The sequence below is a fragment of the Leopardus geoffroyi genome, chromosome A1 (genome assembly GCF_018350155.1).
Source record: "Leopardus geoffroyi isolate Oge1 chromosome A1, O.geoffroyi_Oge1_pat1.0, whole genome shotgun sequence".
NCBI classification, from domain to species: Eukaryota; Metazoa; Chordata; class Mammalia; order Carnivora; family Felidae; genus Leopardus; species Leopardus geoffroyi.
In genome coordinates this window covers 179,401,020-179,423,624 of record NC_059326.1, presented here as the reverse complement: position 1 = coordinate 179,423,624, position 22,605 = coordinate 179,401,020, and the positions used below count along the sequence as shown (strand labels likewise).

The window sequence follows — 22,605 nt, the reverse complement described above, 5'->3', positions numbered from 1 at the left end:
GTGCACGTGCGCAGTCGCAGTAGGCGGAGCGGGGCGCTCAATTGGAGGTTCCTGCCAGTTTTTCCTTAACGCGCGGCTTGGGGGAACATCTCGCGATACCTGTGAGTTCTCGCGGGAACAGCATTCAAAAAGCCCTGGCGCTTACCTGAGAACTAGCTGAATGAATGTGTAAACGACTCTGGTCGTGAAGTGGGGTTGCCATCGCGAACCTGGGCGCCGTGAGCCCTCGTCTCGAGCGGCTGGCTGCAGCAGCGGGGGAAAAGGGTGAGGAGAGAGGTAGGGGCAAGGGTCCTGGAGGGAGGTCCGTGTGGAGAGGAGCTGTGGGAGCGGCAAAGGGGAGTGCTCTCTGGGGAGTGGGGGAAAGCAGGGCCTAGGGAAACTTGGGGTCCGGGTCACGGCGGAGGCCTTTAGCAGGAACAACTTCTTCAGCGGAACCCGGAATTCTTCTCAACCAGGTTCCGAGCCGGTCTCAATCTTCCGTTGGGCCGGGTGGCCACCGCCGGGTGTTCTGCCTCTGTACGGAAGACGGGGTCGCTCGCCTGGGCCTCCGGGTGATAACAAACACCGGGTCCGCTCGGTCCAGTACGGTGGCCGCTAGCCACTAGTGGCAGTCTGAATTGAGAAGTGCTGTAAAATGGAAGATGCAGGCCGAATTTCGAAGACTACACAAAAGGAGGAATGGCCCGTTGATAATTTTTATAAAGATTATATGTTGAAATGATAGTGTTTTTGGATGTATTGGGCTGAATAAAATATTACTAACATGAATTTCACCGTATTTACTTTTTTTAACCTGGCTCCTAGAAAATTAAAAATCGCAGATGTAGCTCGCATTCTATTTCCGTTGGACAGCGCGGCCGCAGACAGCTGCGTGTCAGGTTCTAATTGCTTTTCATCCCTTAGCTGGTGTAATATTCTCAAAAACCCTGTTAGGTCGATATTACTGTCTTTACTTTATGGATGAGCAAAGAAGACCTTAAACTGTCCAAGTTCATGGTGCCAGTGAGTTGTGGAGGTGGAGTAAGAGCTAAGGCAACCTGAATCCCTGAGCTCCCTGCCTCCTGAATGCTTTGTTATGTTTCTGAGAGGCTAAAGTGTGGTTAGGAGCACCAGGCTTCGGAGCTGGACCCTCGTTCCCATCTCAGCTACATACTGATTACCCCGGCCAAGTTACTAAGCCTTTCTGTGCCTCCGTTTGCACATGTATGAATGGGGGAAATACCTTATACTTCACGGAGTTGTTGAGAGAATTAGATACCATATGCAAAGCACCAAGTACGATGTCTGGCACCTGTTAGCTGTAGTTATTCAACCCTGGCTACTTCTTTGCAGACTTATAGGTTAACTCTTATTCATCCATCAGACCTTTGCTGGAAAGTTACTTCCTCAACGAAATCTTTCTTGCCCATACTTAACCCTGCTCTGTCCCCACCCCACTTCCCAATTGAGGACAGCACCTCCATGTTACAGCCTGATACATCTCTCCCTCTTGCACTTACCACACTTATAAATTTTTACAGTTCATTTATTTGATTTAATGCCTTTCCACTAACAGACTGTTACATTCAAGAAGGCAGGGGTATTGTCTAGTTTTGGGGTCATCATTGTGTCCTCATTAATAGCATAGTATCTGACACACAATAAGAATTCTAGCAAGTCTTTGAATGAATGAGAGCTAGTTTTTTGGCTTCCTTGATATTGTTGGCCAGGATGTCTTGGGGCTAGTTCCCCCCCACCCTTTTTTTTTTTTTTTTTTTTTTTGGTAAATGTCGATTATAATAATATTTAACTTCGGTCCGTTAAATGAGATAATTCATTTGAAGCACTCTGTCTGGCAAATAGTAGATCCTCACAGAGTATATATTATTACTAACAATGCAATAATTAGTGCCTCGCCCCATCACCAGGCTTTGGAAAGGTCTTATATTTTATTTTTAAAGTTTGTTTATTTTGTGTGAGAGAGAGAGGGAGTGTCTGCAAGTGAGCAGGGGAAGGGTATAGAGGGGTTGAGAATCCCAAGCAGGTCCCAAGCTGACAGCACATGGAGCTGGTGAAGCCCGATGTGGAGCTCGAACCCATGAAGCATGAGATCATGACCTGAGCTGAAATCAAGAATCAGACACTCAACCGACTGAGCCATCCAGGCACCCATGGAAAGGTCTTCTATTTTAGAGCAGTAACTGCCAGCCCTGGATAACGTAGGATACCTTTTATTTCCCTCTGTCTTCTAAAATCATATATCTCCCATTTCATCTTCATTCTTAATGACCTTGCTTCCTGATTCACTGATAAATTGGAGCAGTTAGAAGAGCACTTATGCAGACTCCCACCACTAATCTACCTACTTATCAGTGTCTGTACCCATATACTTTGCTTTCCCTTACTTTAGATGAAATATTCATGCTCCTTTCTGAAATCAGTCCCTGTACATTAGACCTCGTCTTTTCATCTCTCTAGCAGTTTGCCATGACCTCTCTAGCATCAGTTTTTCTTTTCTCCTGAATCTATCCCATGACATATACACATGCTGTTATTTTTTCTTAATTATTTTTTTTTGTTTTTAAAAGACAAACCTATTCCCCTTTCAGCTACTGCCCTGTTTATCTAGTAGTCTCCTTTGCAGCAAAACTACTTGTTTTCCTATTTTCCCACCATCCTCTCCAACCCATTTCAGTTGGCTTCCAGGATAACACATGCTCTTGGTTTTCCTCCTACCTCATTGGTCATGCCTAAGTACACTTTACTTCTTCTTTCCACCTCTTAATGCCTCAAACCTTGGTCCTCTTCTCTTTAATTATGCTCATACTCTGGAGATACCAAGGCTCAAGGATTTATGTTAATAACTCCTAGGTTTATATTACCAGCCCAGACCCTTCTACTAGTATAGCCAACTGGTTACTTGACATATATGATGTCCAAAACATAAGCCCCTGATTTTTTTTTTTAGTTTATTTATTTTGAGAGAGGGAGGGAGAGAGAGAGAGAGAGGCAGAGAGAGACACTCCTAAGCAGGCTGTGTCACACAGAGCCCGATGAAAGGCTCGAACTCACAAACTGTGAGATCATGATGCTTAACCAACTGCACCACCCAGACACCGCAAGCCCCTGATTTTTTTTTTTTAAAACAACTTTTGCTCACAATTTTTGTGGCGTCAACTGATGGCAAATCTGCTCTACTTGTTGCTCGGGCCAGCCTTGGAGATATTTTTGACTTTTCTCTTTTTTATACACCCCACATTTAATTGTTAAAAAATCATGTTGGGTTTATGTCCAAGCTTCATGCAGAATTTGACCATTTCTCCATACTCCTTATATAACCACTTTCATGTGAGCCATCATCTCACTTGGTCTGTCACTTGCTCCCCTCCAAACTATTCAACATAGCAGCCAAAATGATCCTTTTAAATGTATCAGATCTCTACTCCAGACTTTGTAATGAATCTCACTTTCACCCATAGTAGAAGCCAAAGTCCTCACAATAGCCCAATTAGCCTATTCTCTCCTCTGATCTAAATTCTTTCTTGTTCATTCCTTGGGTTTCCTTCCACTTTAATGCTACCCTTCTACCTCTATTCCTTTATCTTTCTGGAAAAAGGTACATGGCTAATTCTCTTACCTTCTGAAAGGCTTTGCTCCTAAGTCCCTTGAGGACTTTTCCCCCAATGCTTATTTTAGATTTCATCCTACTAACAATACTCCTACCTCTTCTAAGTTCCCTTATCCTGTTCTTTTTTTTAATTTTATTTCCACTTTAATGCATTTAATTATTATACTACTTTTGCTTATCTTCTCCCACTGGAAGTTAAGTTTCATGAAAGAAGAGTGCTTTTTCTTTTGGTCCATTTGGATGCTGATGGATCTGAAATGCCCAGAATGGAGCTCAGCACATAGGCTTTAAGAAATATTGTTGGGGGTGCCTCAGTGGCTCAGTTGGTTAAGCGTTCAACCTCGGCTCAGGTCATGATCTCACGGTTTGTGGGTTCAAGCTCCGTGTTGGGCTCTGTGCTGACAGCTCAGAGCCTGGAGCCCGATTTGGATTCTGTGTCTCCCTCTCTCTGAGCCCCTCCCCTGCTCATACTCTGTCTCTGTCTCTCTCTCAAAAATAAAACATTAAAAAAAAAAAAATTTGGTGAATGAATGACTACATTGACTGGAGAGTGGGGAAACACCTTATTAACAGCCTGTTGCTCTTTGAATGCAAAGCTGAGTTTAAATCTGGCCTGAGAGACTGGGACCAATTTGGAAAGGATCATGAGTAAGGTCCAGTTACAGTGGAATGTTTCTATATACAATGTTTCAGTCATTGATTAGAAATCTCGAATGAGAGAAATGTTCTTTAGTTACTCTGAACATGATTCTGTTTTGCATGTCTTCTTATGAATAACTAGGAAAATACTAGGAGCATGTTGTCAATAAAGCATATTTAATGTGTTCAAGAAGTTAACACTGTTTCAAAAAATTGTGGACCTGAGAGTCTTTGCCTTACAAACCTTATTCAAAGCTGCCTTCTTACATTTTAAGTTAGCAGTCATGTTACTATAAAGTTTCTTGATTTCTTTCATTGTTCTCTTAACTTGATTACCTGTTTAGTGATGTATGAGACCCATCCAACCTTAGTATTTAAGAAGCTTAGCACACAACTGAACAGTTCCCTGCATTTCTTAGAAACAAGTGTGTTCAGGTTTTGTTTTTGTTTTCCTCTGTGATTTGGTCTCAAATCAGGTAATGGAATTAACAGACCTTTCTTTTAGAACAAGCAAATTTGACCATTTAAAAGTCAGGAATAATATCTTTGATGCTATGTTTTTCTGTATGTCAGTAGTATTAGGGGAAAAGATATATCTATTTTTTTTTTTATTATTGTTATTGTATGGAGTATTTTGTTTAAGCTTGAGTACTTACATTTCCTCTGTTTACAGTAGACCAGAAGCAAAAAAAAAAAAATCATGGAGGCAGATATAATTGCAGATCTTCGATGCAAGCTCAAAGAGGTTGAAGAAGAGCGACTAAAAGCTGCACAATATGGTTTACAACTAGTAGAGAGCCAAAATGAGTTGCAGAATCAGTTGGATAAATGTCGTAATGAAATGATGACCATGACTGAGGTAGGACCCTGGACTCCTCTGTTTATAAGGGTGTGCTTAGCTATTGAAGATTTGTATTATCTAGAAATTATTAATATTAGTTTGATTCCTTTTTGAAGATTTTAGTTCTAGTTCCTACTCACCCCCATCTCTAATAAAAGGAACTGAAGTAAATGAATTCCTAATATTCTTTCTGACCCTGTGTGTTCTGAATTTGAAAAGTTATTGTTCTCTTTAGCACATACTGGATTTTAGATTTTATTTTGTCTTCAGTCTTCCTTGGTGACCTCACTTGTTTCATAGCTTTAGATAATACCTAAATGTCCTATGACACTATACCAGGTCCTTACTTTACCCTTAAAGTCTAGATTTGTATATTCCATTGCCTACTAATAGACATCTCAAATGTAACAAACAGAATCATTGATTCTCTGCCTGCTAACAAAACATTCTCTTGCAATTTAGCTTACTTAGTAAACGTAAATAATTTAAGCCAAATTTCTAGGAGTTTTATTCAATATCTTTGTGTCCTTTCTTTCTCATGTTTAATCCATTAGGAAGATCTAAGAACTTGACCATCCATCTATGTTACTGCCATTCTGATCCAGACCACCATCATCTGTCCCCTAGACTACAGTAGCCTTTTAACCAGGTTGCCTGCTTCCCTCATTGCCTTTCATACCGTTCATTCTTCACACAGCAGCCAAGTGGCCATTGAAAGAGAAACAAAAGATCATGTTACAGCCCTGCTAAAATCACACCTATGGGGGCACCTGGGTGGCTCAGTTGGTTGAGCATCTGACTCTTGATTTCGGCTCAGGTCATGATCTCATGGTTTGTGGGATCAAGTGATGAAGTCCTGCGTTGGGCACTGCACTGACAGTGTGTCATGGAGCCTGTTTGGGATTCTCTCTCTCCCTCTATCTCTGCCCCTGCTCCTGTGTGCACTCTCTCTCAAAAATAAACATTAAACACGCACACACGCCCACCTATGACTTCCGATTATATTTACAACAAAATCTCAACTCCTTACCGGGGTGTGCAGATTTGTATGTGATCTGACCCATGGCAACTACTTTACTCATCTTTAACTACTTTTGACCTCATCTTTAACTATTTTTCCTTGTTCTTAGCTATACTAATCCTGCCTTACAGGCTTTACATGAGCTGTTGCCTTCATCTGCATTGCTCATTCCCTGTCCCAACCCTTGGATTGAGTCCTCAACCTTTACATTTCTGTTTAATGTTACCTCAGCTTGAGAGACCTTCCCTGACTGTTTTGTAAAGTTGCCATCATTCACTGATCCAGCTAATTAAATCAGATTATAAGCTCCATGAGAGAAGGAATGTTGTTTGTCTTGTTCACTGCTGTATCTATAGTGTCTGGCACACATTTATTGAAAGAATGAATTAATCTGTTTTCCGTTTTATGTAGTAAGTGCTCAGTAATATGGTTAAACTTTGATCTCAGTATTTAAGTACAGCAAGTAAAAATAACTTGCTTATTTTTCTCTTATTTAATTTTCTCTTATTTTTAACAGCTTATTGAAGGAGTTTGAACTAATGCTTTTTTTAATCTTTAAACTTCCCTGTCAGAAGCAAAAGCCCTCTTAAATCCTCCTTTTATCTCTGCACTGTATTCATTTGAGAAGTCACTTGTGAACATTTCTCAGATGACTACATTCTGAAAGGTCTAATTTAGTATTTCATTTTTTACCTAGTCCACTATTTTATTTTCAGAGTCATAAGTAGAGCATATCATTATCAAACCAAGTAATTCTCACTAGGAAAGCTGAAGTGCTATAAAGTGTTTTGTTTTTATTTTTGTTTTTGTTTTCCCTAGCAGAGATTACTTGACATGTTGACATTCCACAAGCACCTTTTTTTTCCTTAACAGGGCATAGAAGCAATTACCACATGAGTAGCATGGGTTCAAAGCCTCTGGGTTTTCTTAGGACTGATTAGCTACAAAGTTACTCCATATCTAACATGTGCTGGTTAGGTAGAAAGCAGCAAATAGGTGAAGTAGGAATGAAACAGTTCAAGGTGAGAAGTGCTTATATATGATGGCTTTAAGTTAGTTTTACGTAATTGGATTATAATTGAATCTGTTTTCAGAATTATGAACAAGAAAAATATACTCTTCAGAGAGAAGTTGAGCTTAAGAGTCGAATGTTAGAAAGTTTGAGCTCTGAATGTGAAGCTGTTAAACAACAACAGAAAACACATCTGGAGCAATTAAAAGAACAACTAAGCAGAAGCCACGGACAGGAAGTGAATGAACTAAAAACTAAGGTTTGGATTTCTATGTATGTCAAAACAAAAATATTTCATGCTTATGGAATTACCAATCTGTAAATGTTAGGTGATGATGATTTTCTTGATATTGTCTATTCATAATAGCTGATCAAGGGTTCCACCATCATAATGTTGGGAGTGGGAACACTGAGAAACAAGTTTACCTGAGGGACTTGTATTAATAACAGTGTACTAATTGAATACAATTATTTAATTTTATTAACTGGGTATTTGAATGGAGTTTTAGTTTACTAACCACCATGACCTTGTTTAAAGTGCATAGTATGGCAGTCCCGTTTTAGAAAGACTGGTCTCCTAGTTTTCACTGCAACTAGTGATGTACTTTGTAATTCTACAGAAGAAACCGGTAGTTTATTTATTGTAAAATAACATACATTAGAATTGATACTTTCTAGTTTGTTTATTGAAGGTTAACTGATAACATATGATCTGCCTCCTACAACAACTCCTTAAGGAGGATACCATGATTGTCTCCATTTAACAGATGAGAAAATCAGTATTTAAACAGAGTGAGTAAATTGGACAAAACCACAGAAATCAGTCGAGATTTGAACTGAAGCTGTCTGATTCTAAAGTCCATGTTGCTGTTCTTAGTCTAATGACATGTTATACTGGCTTCATTTCATGCATAAATACAAATTGTCCATTCTTTTCTGGTACCCCCAACTATCCAGTGCCTTCAGGTTACTTCTAAGGAATCCAGAACCTTTATCATGGCTCCTCTTTGTATAGAGTCCCTACTTCCCAGACCCCTCTCTACAAAACCTCGCCTGACTTTTTGCCTATTTTCTCAGAAGCCTGTTTTCTAATTTTCATTGTTTCGTGTAGCATCCTTCAAGATTTCTATGTATCTGTACCACCTGTACTGTTAATTAATTTCTTTAAACTGACTCTCTTTTTATGTTTGCTTATTTTAAGTAATGATGTCATTGAAATTATATATTTGAGCTGGTTATATTTTTTCCTAAAATGTTGTCAGAAAAACATGACTATCAAAATATGCTTTCATGGTAATAGTTAGAATCATCTTACATTCATTCGGGCAAACAGTAATCCACCTTGTCTGAAACTAATCTAAGTTGAGACACCAATGACTGATAATGATGCATTCTTCTTCCCCCACTCCTCGCCATGTTATTTTCGTTTTACCAGTGGCTTTCATTATGTCAACAAAAAAGAGTAAAAGAGTAATGTAGGAAATACTCAGAGTCTGAGGCAAAGCCACCTATATAAGAGACAGCTTTTTGGTGGAGCAAAGACTAAATTAGTCAAAAAATATTTTCAGTCTTAATGGATGTTCTCAAGTCACTTGTGCCAAAATTTTCACATTTTATCTGAAATTTTTCACTTCTTTCTCACATATAATCCATCAACAAGTTCTAAGAACCTAATCTATAAAACATCCATGTGTGCTGCTACCATTCTAGTCCAGATCATCATCATCTCTCCTCCAGACTACTATTGTAACCTTCTATCCAGGTAGCCTGCCTCCATTGTTGCTACTCATAACATTCACTCTTCACACAATAACCAAAGTGGCCAAGTCCAGACTTACTTTGATTACTAATATGGACTATTTGTATGTTTGTAAGACAGAGCATATCACTATTAAAAGATGCCTAGCCTTGGCCAAATAGTAAACCCTAATCGTCTCATCTTGTAGTAAATTTGGGTCAGTCAGTCGTTCCAACATAGATCATTCAGCTAATTTTTTTTTTTTTTTCACATTATGAAAATAGGAAAGGGAAAGTAAGTCAAAAGGCTCTTATATTTTAAATAGAAAATATCAGGATATAATCTGAGAAAGTTGATACCCAATTGAAGATAATTCAATATAGATGATAATTGTAACCCTGGACATCAAGCAAAAGTTTTTGTTGGTAACAGAAATTGTGTAGTGAATACTAGGCATTGTGTTATATGTTTTATCCACCTGATCTCAGTTGAGAGCCTCACAGTAACCCAGGAATGGCTGATACAATCATTTACCAGTTTTACATAGGAGGAATGAAATAAGCTAAATCTAGGCTTTACCTTAAAAATTCATCCTTCTGCTATAAGTTTGTTCCCTTTAAACTATATATTTTCAGTTTTCCAAGATTTAGAACTATATGAAAATGTAATTTGTTTTGTTCAGCTTGACTGTCTTCCAAAATAGTTATACTACAGTTACCAGAATAATTTGTACTGCAACTATATATTCTGATGACCTTCAATTACCTTTTGACTTTTTAAGATTTCATTTTTTTTTTTTTACTTTAGTTAGAAAAACTAAAAGCAGAATTAGACGAAGCTAGGCTTAGTGAAAAGCAGCTGAAGCACAAAGTAGATCATCAGAAGGAACTCCTTTCATGTAAATCAGAGGAAATGAGAATAATGTCTGAGCGTGTACACGAAAGTATGTCTTCAGAGATGCTGGCTCTTCAAATTGAGCTGACTGAAATGGAAAGTATGAAGGTAATATTTATGGCATGTATGTTCTTAGAGGTTTTTTTTTTCTTGCATATTTTTGTTACATGTTTTTGTTATAATTTTAAGGCTGAAATACTTTTTGGCTTAATTTTGATGTAACTAATTAAAAAATATTTTAGAGAGTTTTTAGGTGGATTACTTCATGCATAGTAAAGCTTTGAATTATGTGATTATGTAAAGCAGACTACCTTCCGATTAATGAAACCTCTGGAAGAATTTAGAGTCATTAACTGATCCTAGTTTGTGTCTAAAAACCCTATATAAATGTTGGTTTCATGGAAATTGATATGCATATGAATGTAGGTTTTTTTTTTTATTGTAGGCTGAGGTTAATTAAAAATTAAAGTCTTAACTTCACAGGAGAGAAAGATACCTTTTCATTTTGTTCCCTGCTGAAAAATATAATTTTATTATTTTATGATGCACCTTACAACCTTTGACTAGTTCTTTAGTTTTAGTTTTGAACCACAGCTGATAAACTGAGCAGCTGTTAAATGAAAGATTTATTGAGGAGAATTTCCTCTTTTTCAATTCCTGTTGAATAGACTACCCTCAAAGAAGAAGTGAATGAATTACAGTATAGACAAGAACAACTAGAACTTCTTAGTACTAATTTAATGCGCCAGGTAGACCGTCTTAAAGAAGAAAAAGAGGAGCGAGAGAAAGAAGCAGTTTCTTACTATAATGCCTTAGAGGTACTGTGATTACGGTAACATTATTTTTTCCAATTTATAATAAGTTGTTTCCTTGATAACTTAACCCCTATCGGCTAAATTGTTTTCTTTTAAATTTAGAAAGCTCGTGTAGCAAATCAAGATCTTCAGGTGCAATTAGACCAGGCCCTCCAGCAAGCCTTGGACCCCACTAGTAAAGGCAACTCTTTGTTTGCAGAGGTACTTAACAAATACTCCATTGATTAAATTGGCATTTCACTTAATACAAGAATAATTACACATGTTAATATTTTCTAGGTGGAAGATCGAAGGGCAGCAATGGAACGTCAGTTCATCAGTATGAAAGTCAAGTATCAGTCACTAAAGAAGCAAAATGCATTTAATAGAGAACAGATGCAGAGAATGAAGGTATCGAGTTATCATAATTGAAGGCTTATTAAACCTATTTTGTGTCCATATTACATGTACAAATATATCAAAGAAAGCATCTTTTCATTCAAAGAATGTACTTAGTTATTTCTAGAACTGCATGATTTTAGAAAAAAATATTTTTTTATTTTTTTAATTGAAATTTTTTTTAATTTTTTTTTTTTTTTTTTTTTTTTTACATTTATTTATTTTTGAGAGACAGAGAAACGGAGCACACGTGGGGAGGGGCAGAGAGAGAAGGAGAATCCAAAGCAGGCTCCAGGCTCTGAGCTGTCAGCACAGAGCCCAATGCGGGGCTAGAACTCACGAACCGTGAGATCATGACCTGAGCCGAAGTTGGACGCTCTACCAACTGAGCCACCCAGGCACCCCCAAAAATCTACATTTTAAAATTGACTAAAAGATCTATTGTATTTTATTTAAAAAATTAATTCCTTAGTAAATATTTAGTAGTAATAGTTAGCATCCATTGATTTTTTTTTTTTAATGGTTGCTCAATAACTTTGCCAGAAATGTATAAATGTTTGTGTAGTAGGGAAAAGAACTTGAAAAGTTTTTATTTCCTGCTGTTGTCCTGGCATCTCTTAGCACAGCCCTAAGGTTCCTACTTCAATGGAAGCTAGCTCTCTCACCATTCTTCAGTTCTCCTGCAAAGGTTTATTAAAGAGTGGGATTTAGATTTCCTTTTCTTGCAGTTCCTCAAGTCAAGCATGTTTTGATTTAAGGGGTTTTTGGTCATTTTAGTCAAACAGGCAGTAACAGAAAAACATGTGGAAGTTATAAAGATTGTAGTATTGTACCCAGCTTTTAGAATCCTGATCCTTAAACTGTTTTGCTTAACTGGTAACTGGAAGTCTCGAAGGGCTTCCTGCCTTTTATTTAGGATGGTGAGATTTACAAAGAAATATGAAAAGTCATAATTAAACTTTGGTGTTAGATGAACTTGGGATTGAATCCTAGTTCTATCCATTGTTAGCTATGTGACCTTAGACAAGTATTTTTACTTTTCAGAACATCAGTCACCTCATCTATGAAGTAGATATGATAGAACCTGCCTCTTAAATTGTCCTGGAATTAAACAAAAGTATAGTAAAATGCTTACACGGTGCTTTGTGTAGAAGGAAGTACTGACTTAATAAAGATCTGTGGTTTTTAAGGATTTTGATTGTGCTGCCTGGTTTACTGAGGCTCTCCCCAATCCAGGAATGACACTTTTTGTAAATTTTCTCACATTTGCTTTTTGTTTTCTTTCAATATTTGTTGGGTTACTATTAATCTCCCAGTGTTCCCATGATATTGGGACAACAAGTAGCATTCTGAATCTTCTTAGGCTAAATGTGTCTAGACTCTAGTCTGAAGTGGAACAAAATATGGGTCCTTAAAAATGTTAGAAGTCATCTTTCTGCCTTTGTGACCATAACTGCAACGTAGTATCATTGTTTGCTTTCCTCAAACTATATTTAAACTAACTGATACTTTTTAGAACTTCAAAATTTTCTGAAGGCAGAAAGGAATGGTAATTTTAGATTCTAGTTAATTTCCTTTCAGCTGGTATGCAACTCCAGGTTTAGGTGGAGTCATAATTAGGTGCTGCTTTTAAATAAATTTCTTTATATTTGTATTGAAGATTCCCTCAGTGTCCTTAGATGACTTTTACCTTTGCTTTCTATCCTTTTCATTTGTGAATCTCACCTTTATAAATATAAGTAGCTTCATAATTTCTCCCACTTAACACTATTGAAGTTAATCAAAATTTTAGAAAAACCCCAGCAGACCCTTAATGACAGTGGATGTGATGAGTAAAGTATAACATTATAGCATTTGAGCAGGTTTATTTACTGGTTAAGTGATGCTTCTGGATCATAGCCATTCATTTCAATTTTATGTTTCACAGAAGTACAAATAATTTTTATTATCAGATATTACTCCTAAGTATTCAGATAAGTACTCAGAGTTATATCTATAACTAAACTTATTGATATAAATATTTTCAAATTATTAGATTATTAAATTAGACATAGCTAGTTTTGTTTCCAAACTGAGTTCAGGGGGTAATATAGTACAAAATATGCATTATACCAAAAATGTTATTGTTAGAATTTTCCTCTCCCCAACTCAGTTCTGTGGGGGGTGGGGGTGGGATTGTAAATTTTTTTTTTTTTTCCCCCAGTTACAAATTGCGACATTGCTACAAATGAAAGGATCTCAAACTGAGTTTGAGCAACAGGAGCGGCTGCTTGCCATGCTGGAGCAGAAGAACGGTGAAATTAAACACCTCTTAGGTGAAATCAGAAACCTGGAGAAATTTAAAGTATGTGTAACTCCTTCAATAGTGCAGCCAGATTTGGTTTGAATATCTTACATCAGTTGACCCTTGAGCAACACAGGGGTTAGGGATGCCCACCCCTGTGCTGTCAAAACTCTGCATAATTTTTGACTCCCCCAAAACTGTATTAGTAGCTTACTGTTTATTGGAAGCCTTACTGATGACATAAACAGTTGATTGACACATGTTTAGTATGTTATATGTATAATACACCATATTCTTACAATAAAGTAAGTTGGAGAAAATAAAGTGTTGTTAAATTATAAGGAAGACAAAATAACATTTACAGTACTCTACTGTGAAAAATTCACATATGAGTGGACCTATACCACTCAAACCTGTGTTATTCAAAGGACAACTGTATTAACCCAATATGCTATTCATTTTGAGTAATAAGAATTGTTGTTTTCTTTAGAGTTTATATGAAAGTACGGAATCTAGGCAGTCCGTCAACTGTGACACTCCAGAAGATAACACTTACTATACAGATTTACTTCAGATAAAGCTTGACAACTTAAAGTAAGTGTTGGGTGGTTAGAAAGATGGACACACTCTTGACTTGCTTATAATAAGTAGTATTAGTGACTACAAATTTTTGTTTTCACATTGCCAAAAGAAATTCCGGAAAAGAAAAGCAACAAAAATATATTGGTGGCAGATGAGATATATTGAAGATATAATTAGTGCTGGTTATTGAAGAAAAAATATTTTCAATGAATAATTAAAGATTTTGATTTCTTTGGGTTTAGTTTTTTAGACTGGTAAGTGAAAAGAACTTTAATACAGAAAATGTACTTATACTCTAAATTTTTCAAGATTAGTATCACCTAATTTAAAACTTGAAAGTTATTTGTACGTGCATTACTGCGGAAATAATACTTTGCCCCTTTGTCCATTTCCTTTGAAGAATGCATGACATTTTTTTGTTTGAAAATGCTATTGTTAAAGCTTATTTTGTTTATTGTTTCTTTCTTATCTAAAACCCCCCAAAAATGTATTTTTGTCTAACAGTTCAAGTATATAGTAAAAGATTTTGCAGTAACAATATACCTTGTGTGTGTGTGTGTGTGTGTGTGTGTATAAAACATGTATGTATATTGTGTGTTATTTTAATATTCCTTGATTCTCCTTTTTGTATTTATATAGCAAAGAAAATGAAAGCACTAAAGGTGAATTGTCCATACAGCGAATGAAAGCATTATTTGAGAGCCAACGGGCTTTGGATATTGAAAGAAAACTTTTTGCAAATGAAAGATGCCTCCAGCTCTCCCAAAGTGAAAATATGAAACTGAGAGCTAAATTAGATGAGTTAAAACTGAAGTATGAACCTGAAGGTATGCATGTCTCATTTATGTTGTCTTTTAAATTATGAGACACCCTGAGGGGTGCCTGGGTGGCGCAGTCGGTTAAGCGTCCGACTTCAGCCAGGTCACAATCTCACGGTCCATGAGTTCGAGCCCCACGTCAGGCTCTGGGCTGATGGCTCAGAGCCTGGAGCCTGTCTCCGATTCTGTGTCTCCCTCTCTCTCTGCCCCTCCCCCGTTCATGCTCTGTCTCTCTCTGTCCCAAAAATAAATAAACGTTGAAAAAAAAAAATTAAAAAAAAATAAATAAATAAATTATGAGACACCCTGAGAAATCATATCAAGTTTTTTTCTTACTACAGCTTTATGCAAATCCCATTACAAACTAATTTATGGTTATGTATCTGTATCTAATAAAACAGATTTACTCCTACAAAAGATGTAGGAAAATTCTAAGAGAACTGGATACTGGGTATGTATGAATATGATAGGTATTCTGTTGGATATCTGTATATTAGAGCCTTGATAAGGTTCGAAACCTTAGAGATTTTTCCATTTAAGATTGCGGACACCCTACATAATACCAAAGAGTTTGATTTTGTTGAGGCAACTGATGTTTGGGCTCTGTATTAGTTAATACCATTTATAGAAAACCTAAAAATGGAGACTTAAAAAAGATAGGTATTAATTCTTCCCCTTACAAAAGTCTGGAAGAGACATTCCAGAACTGGTCAGAGTGTCAGGATCTAGGCTTCATTTGCATTGTTCATCAGTATAATCCTTGAGTAGAATTGAGTCACATGACTCCCCTACAAGAAAAGCTGAGAAAGGCAATCTTGATTCTCAGGGGTCATATTCCCAACTACATCTTGGGATTTTTTTTTTTATAAGTGTAATAGACATATAATATTTTATTAGTTTCAGGGGTATATCATAATGATTCAATATTTATACATAATAAAATGATACCCCCCCATGATAAGTCACCATGCAAAGTTATTACAATATTATTGAGTATATTCTTGGGGGACCTATTGTTGAGGAAGACTAGTGGGACAGATATTAGAGGACAACTAGCAAGTCTGATCACTGAGGTAGAAAATAGCCTTAATATATAGGCTTTGCATCTTACATACTAAAAAAGAGTAGTTTTACTGTCTGTTTGTAAATTAAAAAATAAAAGGCCAAAAATAAAACAAAGCCTAATAACGTGATGGTTCTTAAAGCAAAAAAAAAAGTGTTGTTACATGTTTTAGGTTATAGATTTTCAGCCAGTTTTTGCTCCTATGCTGTTCACATACCTAAGACTGTCATTATTGTTCATGACTCTTGTCATTCTCAATAGTAGTGGGGAGGTTGTCAGTAATAGTAAGCTTTTTTATAGTTTAAAAAGGCTGCTCTTCTCATCCTTTTTCTCTTTGCTGATTCTAATAGGCTTTCCTACTTAAAAATTACACATTATGAATTTCAAAGGTCTGCTGAACTGAACACTGCAAACAGGAAAGTATCGTGAATCTAGTTGATTCAGGGAGAATCTATCTGATGCAAGAGAAAGGGAAGATAATGATATAAAAAGACCAGTGTAGAGCAGGGACACCAACCCCATGTCCACCCATGGTTTCTCCCACCTTCACTAACAATTTTGATTTTGAAAATGAAAAACACATTGGTATGAGTATAGGGAAAAGATAGAACAATTAATTTAGTGACTGTAAGTAGGCCTGCAAAGGGGGTGGAATGATGTTATGTTAGGCAGTGGGAGTAGAAGGCTATTGCTGTAGTCTGCAGTGAGACGTACTATGGTTTGAACTTGGGAGGTATCCACAGTGGAAGTACTCAGATTTTGAACATACTTTGTGGGTGGGGCTAATAAGCACAAATTGCCATAGAGAATTTGACTTGTTCTTTGCATGTAGTCATTACAACACACAATATCGAGTGGAGTAAGTGTCTTTAATCCCCATTTTACAGACAAAGAAAATAAAGTTCAAGAGGTTAAGTACTTCCTCCAGGTCACCCAGCTACAGAGTACTGCTATGAGGATTTGTATCTGGATTCCTTGACTCTTAGCCACTGCATCCTTCCTCACCTCCATGCTGAAGTCTTATAAAGCCCTGTGTAACTTTTATCACAATATCAGAAGAGAACATATAAGTGTTAATTCTGAGAGCCAAATCTTTTGAGTTCCCAAGGAAAATTTATAGCCAGATAACCTTTAAAAGGTACAGTTAGTGAAGTCTATGAAAAAGAAAGGATAAAAGACAGAAACAATATATTTCAATAAAGAGATAAGTGGGTTTTAAAAGAATGAAGAAAAGGAAAAGAAAAACCAATATAACTAGTTCTATCTTTTTATGTTTACAGTGTCTTTGTTTTGACTTATTGACTGAATATACTTTTAATGTTTTTATCCTCAGAGAAAATTGAAGTGCCTGTGGCCAAAAAGAGGCGTGAGGTCCTGCCTGTGGATATAACCACCCCTCACAGTGTATGTGCCAAAAGTGCAGTAGAGGAAGAAGTTTGTAGATTACCACCTCAGAAAGAGGAGGCACAGGGCTGTCCCAGCAATTCAGAAAATAACAACTTGCAGATAGAAAAGACAGTTTCTGTAAATACACCAGAAGTCATTCTGTCTCCTCATAAGGGTCTGCCCATGGATACTCAGCCAAGGAAGGAAAAGAAGTGTGTAAAACTTATAGGAGTTTCAGCAGACTCTGAAGTCTTAAGTGAAAGAAGTGGAAACACCCCGGATTCTCCCAGGTCAGTGTCCTATTTTCCTCAGGGCAACCAGCAGACCTCTCCATCTCTTCTCTATCGCTGCATGAACTGTGCTATCTGTTTCTTTATCTATTTTCTTAGTATTGCATGTAGTATAATTCCCCAATTTCATCTACCTACCTTCAACTTTTTTAAAACTTTAAGAAAAACTAAAATGATTACAAAGGGAAAGGACTCCTGAATAAGGGAATTATTTTCGAGAGTTACACTTTGCTATTTCAAGAAACAGAAATACCACAGTCTAGTACATCTCTGAATGTTTTGTTGGTTTCAAGAAATGTATAGCTGGTTATTTTTCCCCTAGTTCAAGAGTGACCATGAAAGAAAAATTAACTTACGTCCTAAAAGGGCTTTCTAGTAGTCTAAGAAATTTCAGCCTTCTAGAAACTGTTAGGTGAAATTTTTTTTGGCTTTTGAAATTGTTTATCCTAAGTCTACAAGAAACAGCTTTGATTTTGACATTTTTAAATATCAAAAGTAATTAATTTTCATTTTTATATCAAAACTTCAAAGCCTGTAGTTTCTGCATGTTTGAGTTTGTGACTCAAAGAGGAAGTGTCAGACATGTGTCTATAGGAATTAACATTTTAAGGGCCTTATCTTTAAAACAAATTAAAATAATAGAGATTGGAAGGTAAGAGAAAGTGAGTGAAAGGAAAAGGTAGGTAACAGTGACTGAAGCTAGGATAGAATAAGATACAAGCTCAGGGCAAGTGTAGCAGGACCAAGAGTAGGGAAAAAAGGAATGAGAATGGAGAAGGTAATAAAAAGATGATGAAGGATGTCTGTATGCAATGGAATGATAGATGCATTTAAAATGAGTATCTTTAGACATTTTAAAAATTAAACATATTGATGTGAAAACAGGTTGGATTGTCTACTTATTAAAAGGAGATCTTTAAGGTGCTACTATGGCTACATGAGTCTTTGATGGGAAGGTACAGAATAAGACATTTTACTAGTGTGTATTTGAGTTAAGATAGTAAGACATAGCCCACCTTTGTAAAAGGGCTGTTTTGTATGTTTTGCCTGATTTTTTTAATAAGTCTTCAGTGCTACTAAAGGTACTGTACAGTGAAAGCACCTCAACAATGTGAGCAGCTATTATTATTAAGAGAAGGACTGTTGACCCCTGAGCAACATGGGTTTGATCTGTGCAGGTCCACTTCCATGCGAATTTTTTTTTTTATATATATATACCATACATTATTGTAAATGTGTTTTTCTTATGATTTTCTTAACATTTTCCTTTCTGTAGATTTACTTTAAGAATGCACCATATGATACATATATAAAATATGTGTTAACTACTTGTTTATGTTATGGGTAAGGCTTCCAATCAACAGTAGGCTATCAGTAGTTAAGTTTGGGGGGAGTCAGAGGTTATATGAGGATTTTTGACTGCAGGGGTCAGCATTGTTCACAGATCATCTATAATTTATTACTCCATTCCTTGAATTTTTATATAGTAACATTATAAGTCTCATAAGGTAAAAGCCTAATATTCTCAAAGAAAAAGTAACTTCAAATAAATTATAAGTCACACACACACACACACACACACACACACACACACAGAGTTCCAAGTAGTTTTGAAATGAAGTCGGTAAGTTATGTTTGTATATATGTGATTCATTGTGTAAGTGTGCTTGACCATTGTATATTTCTGGAGGTGCAGTTCCAGAATTAATCAGTGCAGACCTTGCTATCTGTGTTGTCTTCATTTCTTTTTCTGCTCTTTTTTGCTTGATAAAAATTACTTAAGCAAATGTATTTAGCTACTTGTTTGACTCAAATTAAGTAGCACGTTGGAATTTTGTCTGGCTAGTGAAACAAAAACAAATAAAATACCACAAAACATTTGTTTTTGTGTATGTGTGAGTCCATCTGCTAACTCAATATGTTTCCAGCCTTTTGCTCGTTGCATGATTAACTTAGACACACAATACTATGATAATATCACAATAGTAAATATGGGTTTACTGGGGACTTCACTATTGCATGCTTTATAAATTTAACTGATAATCTTGCTATTAAATCTTTATAAACCTTTTAAAATATATGTTCACTGTTTTTTCATAAATGATTATTCTGCTAGTTAAAATTCAATTTAAGTTTTGTGTTTCTTTTATGAGACAAATTGCCATGTGTTCATGCACTTCAGTATTCCATGTTATTTTTATCTTGTGTTTTCCTTTTGTAGGTCATGTTAACATTAAAGTTGTGCTCTAGCATTTAAATTTTTTTGTTAGGTGTGCTTATAGTAGACATCCCATTATATTTTAATTCTTAAATTTAGGCTTTCCCATGACTTTTATCGGCGTTAAAAATATTTCTTTGGACATTTAAAATATTAAGTCTGTTGACGTAAAAAGTCTCTTTTAGAGAGGCAGTTACTTAGTTTTCTTAATGGTATTGGAGTCACCTATAATTTTTCCTCATATACACACAAACAATTATGTCTCATTAGAGGCCCATTATATGAGAAGATTGTTTCTTCTGTAATTTTTCTTAACCATATTTGAATTCAGAGTGGATGCTTTAATGCCTGTAGGTTAGCTGCTGAATCAAGGCTTCAAACAGAAGTTAAAGAAAGGAAAGAAACTGCAAGCAAATTGGAAAAGGAAACTTGTAAGAAATCACATCCTATTGTATACGTGTCCTCCAAATCAACTCCAGAGACCCAGTGCCCTCAGCAGTAAGGACTTTTCTTTAATGAGAGTAAGGTACCACTTGCCCGAAAGGTTGATTTGGAGCTTTGTTAAGATTGTCTTTATCAGAAGTATACAACCTTGTAGGTTATTTCTTTCTACCTGTTGTGCCAAGACCTGGCATTTTCATGTTCCTCTGACCAAATGTTTAAAATTTGGTTGTGATTCTAAGCAGGAGAGTTACTTAAATGATGACTCTTCATGGAACTTCTATTAATGACAGTAAATAAACTAATAACTGAAGGAAAGTGTTATTATAAATTATTTGTTGCATTGTATATGGATTTTTTAAGTGTCATTAACACATACCTTCTAAGTCACAAATTTGGAAAGAACACAAATCATTAACGATTACATTTTCCTATGTACTTTTTAATGAACTTAGTTTTTCACTATATTATAAAAATAGAAAACTTAGTTTAAAAATACATATTATATTGTAACTGAATTTTATCAGTGTTTAAAGCATCTATGTTTATCTTTGTATTCATGTACGTGATTTAAATTTTAAGTCTCAAGCATATGAAAAATATAATTTTGAAACTTAAAACTGCCATAAATGATCCCCTATTTTTTTACTCTGTATAGATAACACATTGTTATCAAAAGGGGATAAAGGAAGTAAAATGAAACTTCAGAAATTCTTAATTCCCTGGTACATATAATTTATATATATATATATATACACACACACACACACACACACACATATGTATATAATTTATATAATTTATATAATTATATACATATATATAATATATATTTTTAATTCTAAACTTTCCAAATAAAGACTTTTTTTTTCCTTTAAATGATTATAATCTTGTCTACAACTTAATGTCATATATATACATATACTGTAGGTGGATGTATTTATTTATATATATAGAGAGAGAGTTAAGATCTTGGTTTATGTGATTATGAAGCCTGGCAAGTTCAAAATCATCATGATGGGCTAGCAGGCTGGAGACCCAAGGAAGAGCCAGTGTTACAGTTCAAATCCAGAAGCTGTTTGGTGCAGAATTCTCTCTTGCTCTGGGGAGCTCAGTCTTTTGTTCTAAACAGGACTTGAACTAACTGCATACATAGACTGATTCACTTTAAGGAATGCAAACTACTTTACTCAAAGTCTGCAGGTTTAAATGTTAATCTAATCCAAAAACACTCTCAAAGAAACATCCAAAATAATGTTTGACCACATATCTAGGCTCCTTAGCCTTGCCAAATTGATACATACCATTAACCATCACAGTCAGTTACTTAAGTTTATTGAAATATATTATATAGAAGGAACTTGCCTCTCACTTCTAAGATATTAAATAAACTTTTAATTCTAATTTTCTGAAAAAAGCATACTCTAAACAATTTAGAGATTTCACATTAAATAATAACTCTTGCAAAAAGAAGTAGCTGAAGGCACCACGGAATGAAAATTTTAACCTGAGGATAATAACAAATAATTGACCATATTCATTGCATATTATAAAATATACATTAATTCCTTCCAATATTGAGTTGTTATGTGAAGCTGTGTGCTAGGGGTGCAAAAATAACCCTTTAAAGCTCAGTTTAATAGACCCACATAGATGAGTAGTGGTAGTACTGTTATTACTTGTAATAACAATCATATTTAACATTTGAATAAACCTAATGTCCAGGCATTCTTCTAAGCCCTTTCATGTATTACCACATTTAACCTTCCAACATCCCTGAGAGTTAGATATTTGTACTTGCTATCCTCATTTTATAGATGAAGAAAACAAGGTCAGAGAAGTTATTAATCCAAGAGCACAGGTGTTAGTGATGAAAAGTGTGGTAGAAGTTATTAATAGCAAAGTATACAAAGTACTATAATAACAGAGAGGGAAACAAGAAACTGCCTGTGGCCTTCCTATATCTTTGTCATCTTTTACAGTGTCTCAGAGGTTTTCTGAGGCATGGAGAGAATAGCACTACAGGTGGGAGAAATAGCTGTTCAAAGAGTAAAGGCATGAAACAACATTTCTAATCCTATAGACAAACTGAGCAACTGTGATTAAAGGTTGAAGAATAGGAATGAGAAGAGAACCTTATCCATCTACCTTCTGCTTTATCACCCTTAGGTGTTCCTGTTGAGTCTTGAATCTTTTTATTTTTTAAATGTTTATTTATTTTTGAGAGAGAGAGACAGCATGAGTGGGGGAGGAACAGAGAGAGAGGGAGACACAGAATCTGAAGCAACCTCCAGGTTCTGACCTGTCAGCACAGAGCCTGACACGGGGCTTGAACTCACAAACCATGAGATCATGACCTAAGTCAAAGTTGGATGCTTAACTGACTGAGCCACCCAGGCGCCCCTTAGTCTTGAATCTTTTAAGAATGTATTTTGAAAACCATTGTAGATGATAGGAAGCAACTGAATAATTGATATAAAAAAGCAATTATTGAATAAACTGATAAGATTAAATACATTATTGAATTTATTTTTAATAAAAACACTAGAAGCATAATGGAAAATTAGATGTTACAAAA

The 22,605-nt window shown here is 35.8% G+C and overlaps 1 protein-coding gene across 4 annotated transcripts; it reads left to right on the top strand.

Moving 5' to 3' along the window:
* The first annotated feature begins 21 nt into the window (after positions 1 to 21).
* Positions 22 to 20,345, top strand: SPDL1 (spindle apparatus coiled-coil protein 1). Of its 4 annotated transcripts, none has more exons than XM_045502060.1 (12): positions 22 to 264; positions 4,920 to 5,105; positions 7,203 to 7,379; positions 9,666 to 9,860; positions 10,421 to 10,570; positions 10,670 to 10,768; positions 10,847 to 10,957; positions 13,149 to 13,289; positions 13,720 to 13,823; positions 14,451 to 14,638; positions 17,026 to 17,368; positions 19,941 to 20,345. In XM_045502060.1, the coding sequence occupies exons 2-12, from the start codon at positions 4,947 to 4,949 to the stop codon at positions 20,086 to 20,088; spliced, it is 1,815 nt and encodes a 604-aa protein (XP_045358016.1). In that variant the 5' UTR covers positions 22 to 264; positions 4,920 to 4,946; the 3' UTR covers positions 20,089 to 20,345. The 4 variants fall into 4 exon arrangements, with proteins under 4 accessions (XP_045358016.1, XP_045358004.1, XP_045358010.1 ...); XM_045502054.1 differs by having other exon boundaries at positions 83 to 276; XM_045502048.1 differs by lacking the exon at positions 19,941 to 20,345 and having other exon boundaries at positions 80 to 264; positions 17,026 to 19,248.
* The last annotated feature ends 2,260 nt before the right edge of the window (positions 20,346 to 22,605 follow it).

Bases quoted from the DNA above. Each gene is read 5' to 3' on its own strand.
- SPDL1 (XM_045502048.1), top strand. From the start codon at position 4,947: ATGGAGGCAGATATAATTGCAGATCTTCGATGCAAGCTCAAAGAGGTT. The intron at 10,958-13,148 runs GTATCGAGTTAT...TTTTTCCCCCAG, and splicing joins AACAGATGCAGAGAATGAAG to TTACAAATTGCGACATTGCT. The intron at 13,824-14,450 runs GTAAGTGTTGGG...GTATTTATATAG, and splicing joins ATAAAGCTTGACAACTTAAA to CAAAGAAAATGAAAGCACTA.